We start from the raw sequence: 16,045 nt of genomic DNA on the forward strand, positions 1-16,045 counted from the left end.
AAGACAGGGGCAGCGGAGGAAGACTACGCCAGATGGAGGGCGATTATCGAAGGCCAATTGCAAGGTCATCCAACGGCTCGCAAGGGGACCAATTGCAAGGTCAGCCGACCGATGTCTCATCGTCCTCAAAGCAGGTCAAATTATAGTTTTCTTATTACCAGTTATAGAATAATATATTTTGATAGACTGAAATATCGTCAGCAGGCTCAAGCTGCATACTTCATTGGTCTTGATTATAAAATGTGTAATCCTTAGATTTAGTGCAGAGCATCCCTTATCAATCTTTTTTTCTTTTTTACAATGGCAGGTGTTCTGTTTATTTAGGTTAATGTTAATCTTGGTTTATGACGGGGGAAATGTATGGGCGGCAGATCATTTTGTACTGCTGACTATGATGTCATCCCTAAAATGCGTTTGGTATGCTCTCTTTTGTGGCTGGCCAGTTCAGTCCAGATGGGAAGATGACGAAGACATAAAGATCCTGATTTATTTATTTTCAAGAATCACAATATACACAATGCTCATATTTGATAGGTTAATTCACATAAACAACATCCCACTAGAGACGGGTATCATGGAAACTTGAAAATTCATCACTCAAGCTACATATAGATTACATGGTAAATTGAGCCCAGCTGGGAGGGAAACTGGGGTGGACAAAGTGAAATATACACATCGCTGCAGCTTGCTACTTTACTCTGATTTCTTTTCCTTTCCCCTCCAAGGGGTCAGGCGTGCTAGCAACCGCAACATACACCAGACTGGCCGGTGCAACTTGTTACTCTCTACTGAATAGTACGCTTATATGGGCTGGAAGCCCTTCAGCCGTTGATGTGGCTCACCATCCACAGTGGAAGCCCCGTCCGGGGTGGGGCCTGCGGCTGCACTGCCGCATCCCCTGCCCTCTCGCCTGCCGCCGCTGGATGAATGCTGCACAACCAAAGTGAACACAAGTATGTTAGTATTTTGTTACTTAAATGTGGCCCGACAGGACTGCATATTCAGACAAAAAGTGGGCTGCAAGGAACAACCCGACCAATTCAAAAGATGGTTCCTTGAACTCTGAATAGGAATAGACTTGTGATGTACATCATCACCTGGTAGCTGCGGCAGGGGGAGCATCCCTCATCATGAAGGAAGAAGAAGAAGAGCTTGTTTGAGGCTGAGTCTGATCTTGTTGCGCCGCCTGGGCCTTCTGCTTCTCGACGAGCTGTGGGGAAGGGACAGGGATCTGTGTCAATAAAATTTGCTATACGAAACAATTTAGACCGGTTGGACCATAAGGTGACAACGGGCTTACTTCCTTCTGGAGAACTTTATTCTCCTCCTGCAGTGACCTCTCCTGCAGCAAGAACGATGTAATGAGGTTTCGTGCAAGTAGACCAGTTACTTGCATACATGTTATAATGTCACAAAACTTGAAACAAGTAAGCTAAGATTTCCTGACAAGTTGACCAGTTCGAATACCGGTTCAGGTATGCAAGGTTGGCAGCTTACCTTCTTCTGAAGCTCAGAAATGGATTCGTGCATAAGTTGGTTCTGCAAGTACAAAAAAAAGAAAAAAATAGTCATTTTTTAACTATGAAGAGCATATGACTAAAATGCATATACATATTGTGAATATCTCAGTCTAGAATCTGACTTCAGATATACTTTGCTGAACTTCTCTGCAAGTGTTTTTTTTTTATATAAAAAGTGTTGCTGTACAAATCATTTAAGTCAGTACCTTCCTGGATCTGATATGTTTCAGTGAGCTTTCCAGCTGCTGCTCCAGTTGCTGCAACTCCTTGAGATTCAAAGATTCAAGATCCTCTCCCATCAGATGCCTGCAGGTGCAGGATGTAGAAATTCAGTCCCATTTATCTTCAGAGTGTATATAATATACTGGCAATCAACCATAATCATTACAAATTACTTTTGACATTTCTGTATTGTCTCAACCTTCGCCTTCAGTTTCCTATATTCATGACACCAGTTTCCCTGCACAAGCAAATAACAATTGCATTACTAACTTTGAGTGGAACAGGAAGGAACCATGACGGAAATGGTACAAATAGGCTGAGTTAGTTCAGAAAGGAACAAAGAGACTTTAACAACATTGACACCAGGGGGCATAAATCAGGAAGGATTGTTCTGTGTAGTGAACTTAAATTTTCGGAACTTAAAATCAATTGTGTCACCGCAACAAGTGTTACTATCAGATGTAAAAATCATATCTCGTAATATTAAAAATGCTGCAGTGGAGGTAAATATTACAAAATAAATTAGGAATATTTTTTGGGTTAGTAATTACATGTTTCAATAGTCCTCGTCATATGTACATGCTGAATCTGTTTGTCAGCAATCAGATAGAACTGGTTGGATCTCTCAATTGGAGCTACAACTTGGTTTGTACAAAAATTGGCCAAAAAATTAAAGTGAGGTCCTGGAGCTCTGAGTTACAAAAATAAGAATATTGAGCCTAACTGGATCTTCTAAGTCTGAAGGATCTACTTTTTATCCTAGATGGTTAGCCTTAGACAAGCTGTAATAAGAAACTGCAGCAATATCGCAAACAATACAGAAAACTTGGAGATGAGAACTAATGTACATGCTGAATCTGTTTGTCGTCAATCAGATAGAACTGGTTGGATCTCTCAATTGGAGCTACAACTTGGTTTGTACAAAAATTGGCGTGAGGTCCTGGAGCTCTGAGTTACAAAAATAAGAATATTGAGCCTAACTGGATCTTCTAAGTCTGCAGGATCTACTTTTTATCCTAGATGGTTAGCCTTAGACAAGCTGTAATAAGAAACTGCAGCAATATCGCAAACAATACAGAAAAATTGGAGATGAGAACTAATGTCATGGGGTTATCCTTAATGGCCATTAGCAGCATAATACGATCGGAAGGTCTGGAGATTCAACGGTTGATCTTAAGAACTTAAGATCAATGACCAATCTAGTAATAAGTCTTAATAATCTAGGAAAGCATTTTGTTATTTCAATCAAAATATTGTGATTGTCACTGATGCACACATAGTATTTTAAACCCATTATAATATATACGCTTGTCATTTTTTGTTGCTAAGCCCTTCGAAAACTCAGCCGGCTAATCCAGAATTGCTGATCTAGCCATGCATTGCAGTTTACTACATACTAATTTAGTAACACTTAAAGTCAGATCACATTTTTCTAGTTCTCGCAAAGGCAGTATGTAGGAATCAGCACGCTAGTCTAGTTCAGTAGCCATGAAAGTAAATTGGTCAAGTGGTATTTGGTTACATTATTCAACCATGCCTAAGCATTCATCAAAGACAAACTACTAATAAGTTACAGGAGAATCAAATGGACCTCAGTCCATAGTTGCAAGTCAATTAAATTCATAGCTCATGGAAATCATTCAAAATATAGTGGCCTACTAATAAATTTCAGATCATCTGATATCGGCAAAAATTTACTTCATAGCTAAAGGAAAGCAAACCATTTGCTTTTCATTTTTACCTGAATTTCAGATTCACTTGAAACGAGAACCTTTTCTGCATAAGAGTAGCGCTCATACCGTTCAAGAATTTTGTCCATACTGCATAAGAGAAAGAAATATCTAGTCATTGGAAGTACATGTAAACAAGATTAACTATGTCCAGTATATGCACAATTTCAAGAATTGATATATGATACATTTTGACATATCGGAAGCTTTTTTGTAATACGTTGTTTCATGTCGGCGTATGCAAATGAGATTCAAATATGGTATACAGCATCTGGTCAATATGTTTGCAAAGCATTTCACTGTGACCATGATGTAAATGATAGGTAAGATACAACAAAGCTAGAAAGAACACGAAACTGACTTCAATAAGGTTCTGGTGTTGTTCAAGTTTTGTTGGGAAAATAGAGTGACCCTTTTCTTCTGTCTATAGACTCAACAAAATGAGCAAAACAGAAGTTTAGGATGGGATTGTGCTAGGCAAGGTAAGTATATATGTAACTATAGCACTAGAGCTTCAGTTTAAGAAATGTTCCTTGCTGTTGTATTTAAGTCATTAACTTATTACCCCTCGTGTTATTCTCCTCCTATACCTTCTCCCTGTCTTCCCGTAGGCTTCACCCAGCATCCTAACTATTTGTGGAGGTCAACGTGTTCTCTTTCACCACAAACATCGTGTCCTCAGTTGTCACACAAGTACCCACAACACACAGAAAATTGTCAGACGCTACCCTATAACCTATAGTAGGCAAATTTTAAGCAACATGGAATGAACCAACAATTAGTTATAGTGTTGAACTATGTGCTAACCTATAACCTGCAAATGGTTACAATGGTCATCAAGTCAAAATCAGTTCAAGAGTGTGAAACAACTCACCTATCCAATCAACTAGACTCACAAACCGATAATATATAAGTGTGTGACCAACAACAGTTATCTAGGCAAGAGCCATGCCTAGATAAGTAGGACAACACGAACACAACAACCATTTTAAAACCTAATGTGTGGGCCCATGCAGAGGTATTGTCGGTACAAATATAGGTGGTAGAGCAAATTTTCAAATGAAAGCTTTGAATGCCAAAGCACATAAATTCCCATGTGAAAAGAAATTATGCACATAGTAAGGTGATCCCAATGGTGAGGCAACCCTAGAAAATAACACACTAAGGTGCATGTCAAAAAGGAACTAGATAAAGACCCGTGTGTCAGGCATTTAACATAGTGGTTTGGCATGGACTCTGCTTCTAGCCTTCTACCAACACCCAATTGATCAATCATTGGATGGCTAAACGTATATCAAGTATGGTGAGCTATGTTGCATATCGAGGTGTGTAAGAGCAACTGTAGCAGAGTCACCACGTTGATGCGCTCCATATGGATATGGAGGATGCCTATCCAAAGCGCAAACAGAGAGTCGTGCCCTACGAGTAGGACCCACCTGTCATTGGGTCACATGTTCTTCTCCAAAAAAAATCCAACAAACACATTGAACTGGTTCAGAAGCATCGATTTCATTCCTAAACAGGGGCGAAACACTAGTCACATGTGAATTACATTCATAGAACGCCTAATAATTAGTTAAACTAGTTGCGGCCACGACCACTGCCACCACCTGCGTAAAATGCGACAATGTTGGCCACGATGACTTGGAAATGCGCCTCGGCGATGTCGTCCCAGGCCGGCCATTCATCCGCGGCGGCGGGAGTGTGCTAGCGCCCAAATCTGCTGCTCCGTTTGTGCTTCCATCTGCGCAGCCTCCTCCAGGACTAGGTCCATCTAGTCCCTAAAGGGGGCCAAAGGATCCGCGGGCTACTCCTCCACCTCATGCCAAAAATTGAAGACGAGAGAGAGCTCCTCCGGATGTGCCGTGGACGACAAAAGGGGTGGTGGATTGGAGGCGTGTGAGATTGGATAAAAGGCGTCGAAGATAGGATTGAAGCGAGAGCAGAGGGCACCGACCTTTTACAGGCCGCCCCAGACACCACTAGCGAGGCACTTGGGGAGGCGGGAGGCAGCTAATGTGGGGTAGTCAAAGGGCGCGTCTCCCTGTGAGAAACGCTGCAGCGACCTACTCGCACGCCTTCAATCTGCTCACACGCAAGCAAGGAAATGGTGCCACATGGCAGCCATCCGATGGACCGCCATAAGAATCTGAGGACGCAGGCATGGCATTAATGGTCAGGTGTCGGTCACTGGTGGTCTGTGCGAGGCCGAGCTGCTTCAAATCCGACGGGAGGCGGCAGAAGGAAGCTTAAAACTTCCACCCCACGTTGGCGGTTGGTTTTGGGGCGAGCTCCATACTGGACCTCCCGAACCTCCAAATATGGAGGCCACAAGATCGTGTATGGAGCGAGCTAAAAGAGATATGGCGACAGGAGCCATGAAGACCTCATTGTTGCATCATCATACGACGGGAAAACTGATGTGCCATGGAGTAAGGACATCAATTTGTAGACATCAATTTGTACAATGTACAACTTCAGGAAAAACTTGGCATTCAATTTTGCCTTCCAAGAAAAAACATGCACATGTTAAATTGCTAAGACCAAGGCAAGAGATACAACAACAACAACAAAGCCTTTAGTCCCAAATAAGTTGGGTAGGGTAGAGCTGAAACCCGTAAAATCTCGAAACCAACTTATGGTTTTGGCGTGTGGATAGCTAACTTCCATGCACCCCTGTCCATGACTAGTTCTTTGTGATACTTCAGTCTTCCGATCTCTCTTTAGGGACTCCTCCCATGTCAAGTTTGGACTACACCAACCTCTGTTACATCATTAGCATGTTTTAACTGTCTGCTATGCACGAAAGTTTCTAGAGGCCTACTTTGTATATATCCAAGCCATCTTAGACGTTCGACAAGCTTCCCTTCAATCGATGCTACCCCAACTCTACATGTATATCATCATTTCAGACTCTATCCTTTCTTGGGTGGCCACACAACCATCCTAGATTCATCACATACAATGTCTGCGGGCATCATCAAAGGAGTCGTAGAGCTCAATGCTAGAGCTCTCATTCTCTCCATTGAATAGCTTGTCGGAGTACTCCCGCCATCTATGCTTGAACTCCTTGTCCTTCACTAGGAGTTGATCTGCTCTATCCTTGATGCATTTGACTTGTTTGACATCCCTCGTCTTCTTCCCTCAGATCTTGGCCGTCTCATAGATGTCCCTTGCGCCTTCCTTCCCGACCCCTCAGCGCTGGTAGAGGTCCTCATATGCCCGATCCCATGATTCACTCACTGCTCGCGTTGCGGCCTTCTTTGCCACCTTGTACGTACTTCTCTATGTTGTTCGCACTCCTATGCAGGTGTAGGCAATGTTTTAAAGGTGGTAAGGCGAGGCAAGGCGCTGGGGGAGGGGGTGCCTCACTGCCTAAGCGCTAAGGCATTAGGCAAGGTGATGCCTTAGAGAGTTCTAAGAAGTAGAATTGAGTAGAATCTGGTAGGCAACTACAGGAGAGGTGTTGGTTGCTTGCTGCTGTCTACTGTCCTGGAGAAGAGAAACCGTGGGAGAGAAGGATCTGTCGGAGAGGAGGGGGAGAAGCTCAGATCCAACAACCAGAGGTGGGAGTGGGAAAACAGAAACTGGTTAGAGCTCTCTCTCCCCCTGCTAGTAACTGTTGGCGCCCAGACTCGGTTTCCCGCCCTTTTCTTCCCACCCAAAGCTCTGTTTCCCACCTGAACGCCTAGCCTGTGTAAGGCGTCTTCATTTGCCTAAGGCGGAAAGAATGGTGCCTAGGCGGATGCCTTGGACGCCCTATGGACTAAGGGGGACGCATAGGCATGTGCGTAAGGCAAGGCCGACGCCTTGTGACCTGGGGCGCCCTGACACCTAGGCGACGCCTTAGGGACGCCTTAAAAACAATGGGTGTAGGCATCTGAAACAATGTTTCTTCTTCGTAATAACTACTAAATTTGTAAGCTAATATAAGATGTTTTAGGTCCCTACTTTAGTACATGGTTAGTGGTACCTACGATATTTCCCATCCATCGTGTCTATACATGTGTCCAATTATCTAATAGCTTCAACTAGATAAGAAACAACTATTACCATTACAAACCCATGTTTATTGACAATATATCACAAAATAACATATCTCATACCAGAAAAAAATTGGGACTAAGTGGAGAATCATGATTTGTGTGTGTGTGTGGGGGGGGGGGGGGGGGGGGGGTGAACTATTTATGTGGAGAAAAATAACACATAGACGACTCAAAATGTACCTAATGTAAGAATATCTTAAATAATTAGATGGCAAATCATATTCATCTTGTAATAATTTTTCTTGTAGAAAATTCTTTAATCCATGTGTAAAAGGAATATGCATACCCAAAAAAACATGTTACTACATATTTCATGTAAAATACTAAGTACACCCCATCGTAACCCTATGAACATCGTAAATTTTGAGTACATTGTGCCCATTTTGAAAGAAAAAATATAGGTGTTATTCATGATATAGCATAACCACTAGAAAATTGGTAAAAGAATATGGTCTTTCGTATCTTGGCATGAAAAAACAAAGATATATTTTTGCCTTGGACAAAACACATTTTTGAGTAGATCTTCATAAACTTGAATACTTCTTTGAATTTTGATTATCAAAGTTGTAATACATGACTCTCCACCACAACCCCCTCGTGTTTGTGAGATAAAAGTGGTACAATTGTGAAAGTACTAGATGAGAACCAACCTGTGGTTAGTGGGTTAGGAGTGCGGTTGTACTCCCAACATAGAAAAAAATACAATGAAAAGGAGCCACTTAAGCGCGCCTAGGCGATGAGCAGACTACCGCCTCCATAGGCGGAGGTTTAGGCGCCTGACTAGGTTCTCCATGACCGATGAGATCTTTTTCCGACGATGGTAGGAAAGGAGAAGCAAATGCAAAGAAGAAGCTAGACACATCACCATTGTCGCACATACAAATGACAAAGGAAAGTGAGACCTAACGATAGAGAGAAACGGGGAAAAGGGGGATGCAGAGAAAATGGATGGTTTAGATGCAGTAAAAGATTAGGGTTTCTTAGTGGGCCTTGTTTGGGCTATGATGTCAAGAAAGGTTGAATCAGAGTTGGGATTTCTCACTCCAACTCACCACTGATACCTCCCTCTGGGCTCCGCACCATCGATCTCATTGCTGTAAAATCTCCTTCACCTCTATCATACAATGGCATAAGTGCACCTAGGCGGTCATTGCACTAGGCATAGGCAAAATTCACGATTAGCGCCTACCGCTTTTTTTAAACCTCGACTCGCAGCCCACCAGGGAAGATCAAACCAAAGGTTGATGCACTGTGCGGATTATTCGTTCAGTAGGAGGTGACATTCGTGATGTTCCAAAGATCTTGAAGCTCCACAATTTTAGTCTTTACTAAACATTGTGTGAGTGTGTATGTGTGGTGGTGATGTGCGCTTGTGTGTGCATATACGTTGTAATCGGTGTTTCTCAAAAAAGAGATAGTCCTACTACCTTAAGCAGGAAAAGCACACATGTGATATAAAGACACATGTATACGTCTTTAATACATGTCAGTTTGAATATTCAAAATCAGACACAAACTATTTTGAGTGATGAGTCACAAGGTTTTGCTTAAAAACACACTTTCATTGTTGCTTGTGGTTTCATAATAGTTCGTACATAAATTTATGTCATCCAAACTTTTTTGATAATAAAAAAGAAATTCAAAAAGTTTTCAAATAAAATGTTAATATTAAATTTTCTGATTATAAAATTTGAGTTCAGAAGATTATGAGTTGGAAAAGGTAGAAACATAACTTTTGTTCTTAATATTTAACTTTTGAGAATATGAAATTCATGAATAGTGACTGTGCATGTTTGTTGCTGCATAGTTTGGTAAGATAAATGGTTGTACAAGAAGGGGGGCACAAAGGAACAAAATAACTAATTTTAACTAATGTAAAGCAATAAAGTTGTAACATAAATAATCCTTCGTTAATAGACTTCATGGTAAAACCCTTTTTGACATACGATCCATACCAACAACAATGACTGTGAGATTACATTTTAAATACATAACACTTCTATCATCTGGATGGGCAAAGCACAGTGTAAAATAAATAAATAAACTAACAACTAGTTCGTGACATATCAAGACTATGCCGTGAAATCCTGAGGGCGATTCCATCAGCGGATCCACGGAAGTCGATAGGATCTGCTTACATGTACGTGCCCAGGATCTTCATATATTAGTTAACTTGTAACTGGGAGCTAGCAAAATATCACTGCAGCAAAAATGTAAAAATATGTGAAATGGTTAATAGATATGACACTTATTAAGTCATCTGTCGAGCTTCAACTATATTGTATGCCTATTCAGCTTCCACTATTTCATGGATTTAATACATGTAATGAGCAGATATAAAGTCTAAATAACGGTTCTAGGTGATTGTCTATATGTCGTTTGTGGACTAAGTAAAGATGTGGCAGGAGCAAGAAATGGAAGCTTAGTCAGATATTCCTAGGCATAACTTCTGTTTTACTCTTAAGTATCTAGGTTTACGGACACAATATATAGGTGTAGAGGATAACTGGTTCCCAGACCTGGTTAAGTACTAGACCGACAACACATGCATGTAACATAGACCCATCACACAGTCCCTAACAGCTTACTTCGTGTTTACTAGTCCAGAGATGAGTAAAGTTGGTTGCAATGTCAGCTTTGGACCTTTGTTAAGTGTGGTAAATTAACCGACTGATAAGGAGATTGAGGACATAGAGTAAATAACAATTGGGTACATTAACCATTATCCAAACCAGGTCCAGAAAATCATCAGGCTACATCATTAGCTGCATTTTAGTGTATGCATATGATGCCTGGTCGATCAATGCTGATTTTGTGCCTGAGTCGGTTATATGCAGGCTATAGATGCGTTTTAGAATATAGTAGGATCTCAAGATTCAGTCATTATCCTCAGAGCTACCTGAGTTATAGTTCCGACAAACTAAACCATGGAATATCATCGTGGTGCATCAGCGTGCTGTATCATAGGCTTAGACAAAGCATGGCATTTACTTGTCCCCGTGAGCTACTTACACGTGCCTATCATGCAGAGGTAGGCAAAGCAAACCAAATGAAAAGGAACGAGAGCGAAGAAAATAAAGCCGGCAAGCTGATAAATGCATGGCTACCAATTTGGATGTTCATGGCAGTCTTTTCCAACTGAACAGCACAGAAACAGGGGGTAGCATTATTCAATTCTTTGATCTGAGATACTGAAGTTCAGTGCAGCACTAGCTTAAAATATGACTGCATCTGTTTATATCTTAATTTAACTGACTTTGATTCTTACGCGTTTTCATCACGTGACCAGCTTGATACATGCATGCAAGCACCTATGCGTCAAACAACCAAGGAGGCTGAAGGTAAGCCGATCAAACTTTGCTTACCCTTTTCCATTAGCGCCACTCATACCCTCAGTGGTACAGAACCAGAAGAGATTTAGCACCTCAACATACAGGTCCTTGCCATGAAGCAAATGGTAATGTTGCTTTCTCAGCAAGATTACAAACAACAATGGATATTTACTAAGCAGTAGCGGTCCTTCCGATGGTATGATATTTCTTAGTTTGAAACCGTGCAGGTTGATCTAGTACTACGCGGGACGGGATTTATGGAAGCAGGCAGAAATGGATAACTAACATGGACTAATGTCAGCGTGTGGGGGAAAGAATGGATCAGTCTCCGTGATTTTATTGACTCCTTTACTTTGTCAAGAACCATCGCCAGCACCAACAAATATAACAGGCAAACTAAGACGGTTCAAAGGGAAAAGGTCTGCAGAAACTCTCATTTTTTAATTGGAAGAAACTCTCTACTTTTTGGTTTGACTCTTCATGCCGGAGTTTCATCGGCTGCAGACAATTATTCCATGCATTAGCTAGTCAAGTGACTCTTGTCTCCGCGCGTACCGTAGACAGTATCTCCAAGCAATCAACAAAATGGCCGCAAGGCCGGAGCTAGCAATTCGAATGATAGCAAAGCCTGTGGAACAAAATTCTGGAAATAACCGAGATGACGAGGTTCATTTGTTCAAGCAGCAAGCACGGATTTGATGAGGCAGACAACCAGGTATTGTAGCGTCTAGTAAGATTCCAAATGAGAAGACGAGGTAGCATGCTAAATTGTGATGTCACTTTAACCCCATATAATTTTTTTACGTAAATATCCCCAGCCCGATAAAAATATCAAGAGATTACCGTCCTAACCTTTCCACTTGGGGTGCCACCTGGCGCCTCCGGGACCAAAATTTCCCCAAAATACGCCAGATGAACAACCTTCCCGGCGCTGGCGGAGCATAAAATAGCGCGGCGACCCATCGCACGCCCTACCCCCATAGCCAGAAATCGCGGCCGCGCGGAACGCTAACTCCCCCATCGATTCTAAGAAAAACGAGCAAGCAGCCACGGCAGAATCGGATGGAAACAGCGAGCGAGCAAACGGAATCAACCAAACAGCCCCGGCGGAAATGGAGAAGGCCCTGGGGTCGGCCGGGTCGTCCGCTGGGCCAGAACGGCGGGCAGGAAATCGAAATCGAAGGCGGATTGGGGAGAAATTTAAAGACAGCGCGTGCTTAATTTACCATGACTCGGTGGAGAACTCGTAGAGCTTTCCCTTGGTGGAGAAGATGATGAGGCCGACCTCGGCGTCGCAGAGCACGGAGATCTCGTGCGCCTTCTTGAGCAGCCCCGAGCGGCGCTTGGAGAAGGTCACCTGCCGGTTGATCTTGTTCTCGATCCGCTTCAGCTGCACCTTCCCGCGCCCCATCTCCGCTCGAGAACCGGGCCAACCCTACGCCCCTACCCTCCAACACCGGCAGACCGCGACGGCTACTCCGACAGGCGCAGGCGGAGGCGAGGGGGCGGAGCCATGGCTGTCAGGTGGTTGGAAGAGAGGGGGAGGAGAGGGAGGATGGCCAGGCCAAAACGAGGGTTCCGGCAGGGGGGGAGGGGTTTTTAAAGGGATCTGGCCCCGAGCGCGGTATGCAATACCGGGCTGGTCTGGAGCATAGCCGCTGTCGAGCATCCATTGGCCCGGCCCGCCCCGCGGGGCCCCGCGGTCTTGCAGCCACACGATGCCCCACCCCGGGCCCGCCCGGCGTCGACGTGTCGAACGATCGTACGTGCGAATCTCCCGATTTTGCTTTCCCCAAATCATTTTCTCTCGCCACAAACGCACACCACAGAGCAAAAAAAGAGCACAATTTTCCTTTTATACTATTCTACTGTACCCTATGCCTAGTAGAAGGGAAAGAGCAGAGTTTTTCCTTTGGCATTTTCCCTTTTTCCTTTTTTGCTTTTTTGGTCACGGCGGCGCGGGACGAAAGAGGAAATGCTGGCTGGCTGGCTAGGTCAGGGCGGCTCGGGACGGGTCTGGTCCGTCCAGGGAAATGGAATGGAAGGCGAGATGACGGTCGTGGGGGCGGGCTGCCACAGTAGGAGGCTGCTTTCCTTGCTTGTTTTGGGCCGTCTCGGTTGTCCCGTTTGGGAGGTCGGCTGCGGTCGGGCGGGCGCAGCGTGCACTCGTGCCGCCCGGGTCGTTCGCGCCGCGTCCATCGTGTGCATGATTGAGCTCGACTATTGACATGAAGCGTTGCTGTGCAGTGGGCTGCGTGGGTTGAGTGGGCGGCGCAGTGTATTTTTCTACTTTTGGTCGACCCGCGTATTTCTGGAATGAATGAAAGATACTCGCCAGTCCTAGGAGTAGTGGTACTGTGCTGTGCGTGTATACCGACCAGCCATCCATCAATACACTGTTCTCAAGCGTCTCGTCGTGGGGTTGTCCGACTCCATACCAATTATATAGTCTAGACGGTGATGTTGAAACGGTTCATGTATTTTCTTTAGACAAAAAAAAAAACGCTCTCTCTCTCTCTCTCTCTCTCTCTCTCTCTCTCTCTCTATATATATATATATATATATATATATATATATATATATATATTTCTTGCGAGTTCTCTATATATATCTGGAGAACTGTACATGTGATATATCTGCAGTGACCAGCTTCTCGGTATATAGGGCCGTGCCGAAACCCATTTGCAGCACTAAAATGGTTTCTACACTAAAACTGCTGTTGGGCCTAATACATCATTTATTTCACTGTTTGAACATGTGAATCATGACCCATTTTATCGTTTATGCTGACAAACAAAAAAGCCCATATGCATGCTTGTCAAATGACCACTTTGCAACCATTTGACGTAACCAGCACCACCAATGGTGCTTTTTATAACCGATGAGGACAGGTTTCGCAATCATGCCATGCACATCTCTTTTCTTTTCTTTTTTTCTTTGCGAATATGCCATGTACATCTTTTTTTTTTCTTTTTCTTTTTTCTGCAAATATGTCATGTATTACCTCCATCCCAAATTATTCATCTTAGATTTGTCTAGATACGGAGATATCTAACACTAAAACGTGTCTAGATACATCTGTATCTAGACAAATCTAAGACAACTAATTCGGAACATCTCTAAACTTTGCAGAGTATCTCCAAGAATGCAAAACCGATATTTATATCACACATACTCTATATAATCGGTACTTCAGAAGAACATGTCAGAGTTTCAAATGCTTGTGAAAAAAATGGGTATAGCAGATATAATAATTTCTAGCTTACCGTAACTTAAAGACTATTTCAGACAAGTTAGTGGCTACTTGGTTTCTGATTTATCTTTAGCTCACGGATGATCTTTTTTTTTTTGCAAATTTTGCATGTATATGGACCTACCTATCATCTTAGCTAAGTTTTCACAATTGTTAGAATGAGAATGACAACTATATTTTTTGTGAGTTTTTTATAGGGTAAATGTGATCCTGTGATCAAGTAATCCACTATTTTTTGTGAATTTTTTATAGGGTAAATATGATCTCATGATCAAATAATCCACTATTACGATCAGGAACTAGTAGAGGGGTGTGCGAAAGGGGAGCCCATCTCATACAATACACTCGGAGGAAACCTGTGTGATCGGACGAGCTATCGCACAGATTTAAAGAATCTCTCACATAATCAAATGCATCAAGTCAAAATTACCATCGCCAAAGGTTTAGAAAGAATACTGACCTCAAGCAAAAGAAGGACCGTCGCACGTGGCCGCATCCTTGATTGGTGTGCAACATCTTGCTGTTCTAGGCAGTGTTTCATTCCATAACTGCGGTTCATCGATGATCGCTGGTCACCAAGCCGCTCGTCCTTCCATAAAGAGCCACCTCAAATGGAGCAAATAGCACACTCGCAAAGGCGGAAGGAATGCAAGCCATGGTGGCAGCATCATGCACCACTAAGGCCTTCGCAAGAGCTGACATTTGGACGCCCGAAACCGCAGCATGCATGGGCAGGTCCATATCAATTTAGTCGGGCACAACAGCAGAAGCAAAACCGATGGCTGGTTCGAGCACGGGTGCAGCTCCCGGAGTCAGGGCAGATAGTTGGTCGAAACATGATGGCGGCCTGCCCAAGCGAGCAATCAAATGGAGCCCTAGGCCTACGACAGACAACTTCTCGTCAGCTGTAAGTCCTGCCCGCCGATTCAGGTATTGAGTCGAGCATTATGTGTTGCAAAACGTAGTAGAAAACAAAATTTCCGTGCCTACGCACACCCAAGATCAATATGAAGATGCATAACAGGTTAGGATCACGATCGTTACCGTCACCGATTTGCAGTGAAAAAAGAATGTATCGGTGTAGATCATACTTGGAGTCTCTTGAACCATCGATGAACGATCCCGCAAACCGCCCACGAACAGTCCCTCGAACCGAAGACCGAAAGTATGGCCTATCTACTTGGTTGCAAGCGTGCAGCCTTCACGATCCCGCAGCGCATCACCGTCCAGCAAATCATTGCCGGAGAATTAGAGGGAGGAGATTAGAACCACATTGGGCTTCTAATTATGAGGATTAGAGAAACTAGACCAAGCTCTAATTAGTCAACTATGACCAACTAGAACTAGGGCTCCCTCCTTGGTGCGCCGACCAAGGGAGGGGAGGAGGAGTCCCCCCCCCCCTCCCCCCTCTTCAATTCGGCCTCCTTCCATGGCAAAGGGGGAGCCTCCCCCACTTGGGCCTTTGAAAGATCGAGGATGTCGCCTAGAGGGGGGTGAATAGGCGTTTTAAAATAATTACGGTTTAGGCTTGAACAAATGCGGAATAACCTAGCGGTTAATTTGTCAAGCACAAAACCTACAACAACTAGGATCACCTATGTGCACCAACAACTTATGCTAAGCAAGATAAACAACTAAGTGATAGCAAGATATATAACATGAAACACTATGGCTATCACAAAGTAAGGTGCATAAGTAAAGGGCTCGGGTAAGAGATAACGGAGGCACGCGGAGACAACGATGTATTCCGAAGTTCACACCCTTGCGGATGCTAATCTCCGTTTGGAGCGATGTGGAGGCACAATGCTCCCCAAGAATCCACTAGAGCCACCGTAATCTCCTCACGCCCTCGCACAATGCAAGATGTCGTGATTCCACTAAGGGACCCTTGAGGGCAGTCACCGAACCCATACACTTTGGCAACCCTTGGGGGCGGTCACCG

The 16,045-nt window shown here is 43.6% G+C and overlaps 1 protein-coding gene across 1 annotated transcript; it reads right to left on the reverse strand.

Annotated features, from left to right (window-relative positions):
- Positions 1-467: 467 nt before the first annotated feature.
- Positions 468-12,459, reverse strand: LOC109783840 (protein VERNALIZATION 1). The gene is made up of 8 exons (XM_020342432.4): positions 12,077-12,459; positions 3,484-3,562; positions 1,916-1,980; positions 1,727-1,826; positions 1,498-1,539; positions 1,301-1,342; positions 1,098-1,210; positions 468-930 (listed from the first exon to the last, which is right to left on the reverse strand). The coding sequence occupies exons 1-8, from the start codon at positions 12,259-12,261 to the stop codon at positions 822-824; spliced, it is 735 nt and encodes a 244-aa protein (XP_020198021.1). The 5' UTR covers positions 12,262-12,459; the 3' UTR covers positions 468-821.
- Between the last annotated feature and the right edge of the window lie 3,586 nt (positions 12,460-16,045).

The sequence above is a fragment of the Aegilops tauschii genome, chromosome 5 (assembly GCF_002575655.3).
Source record: "Aegilops tauschii subsp. strangulata cultivar AL8/78 chromosome 5, Aet v6.0, whole genome shotgun sequence".
Lineage (NCBI taxonomy): Eukaryota > Viridiplantae > Streptophyta > Magnoliopsida > Poales > Poaceae > Aegilops > Aegilops tauschii.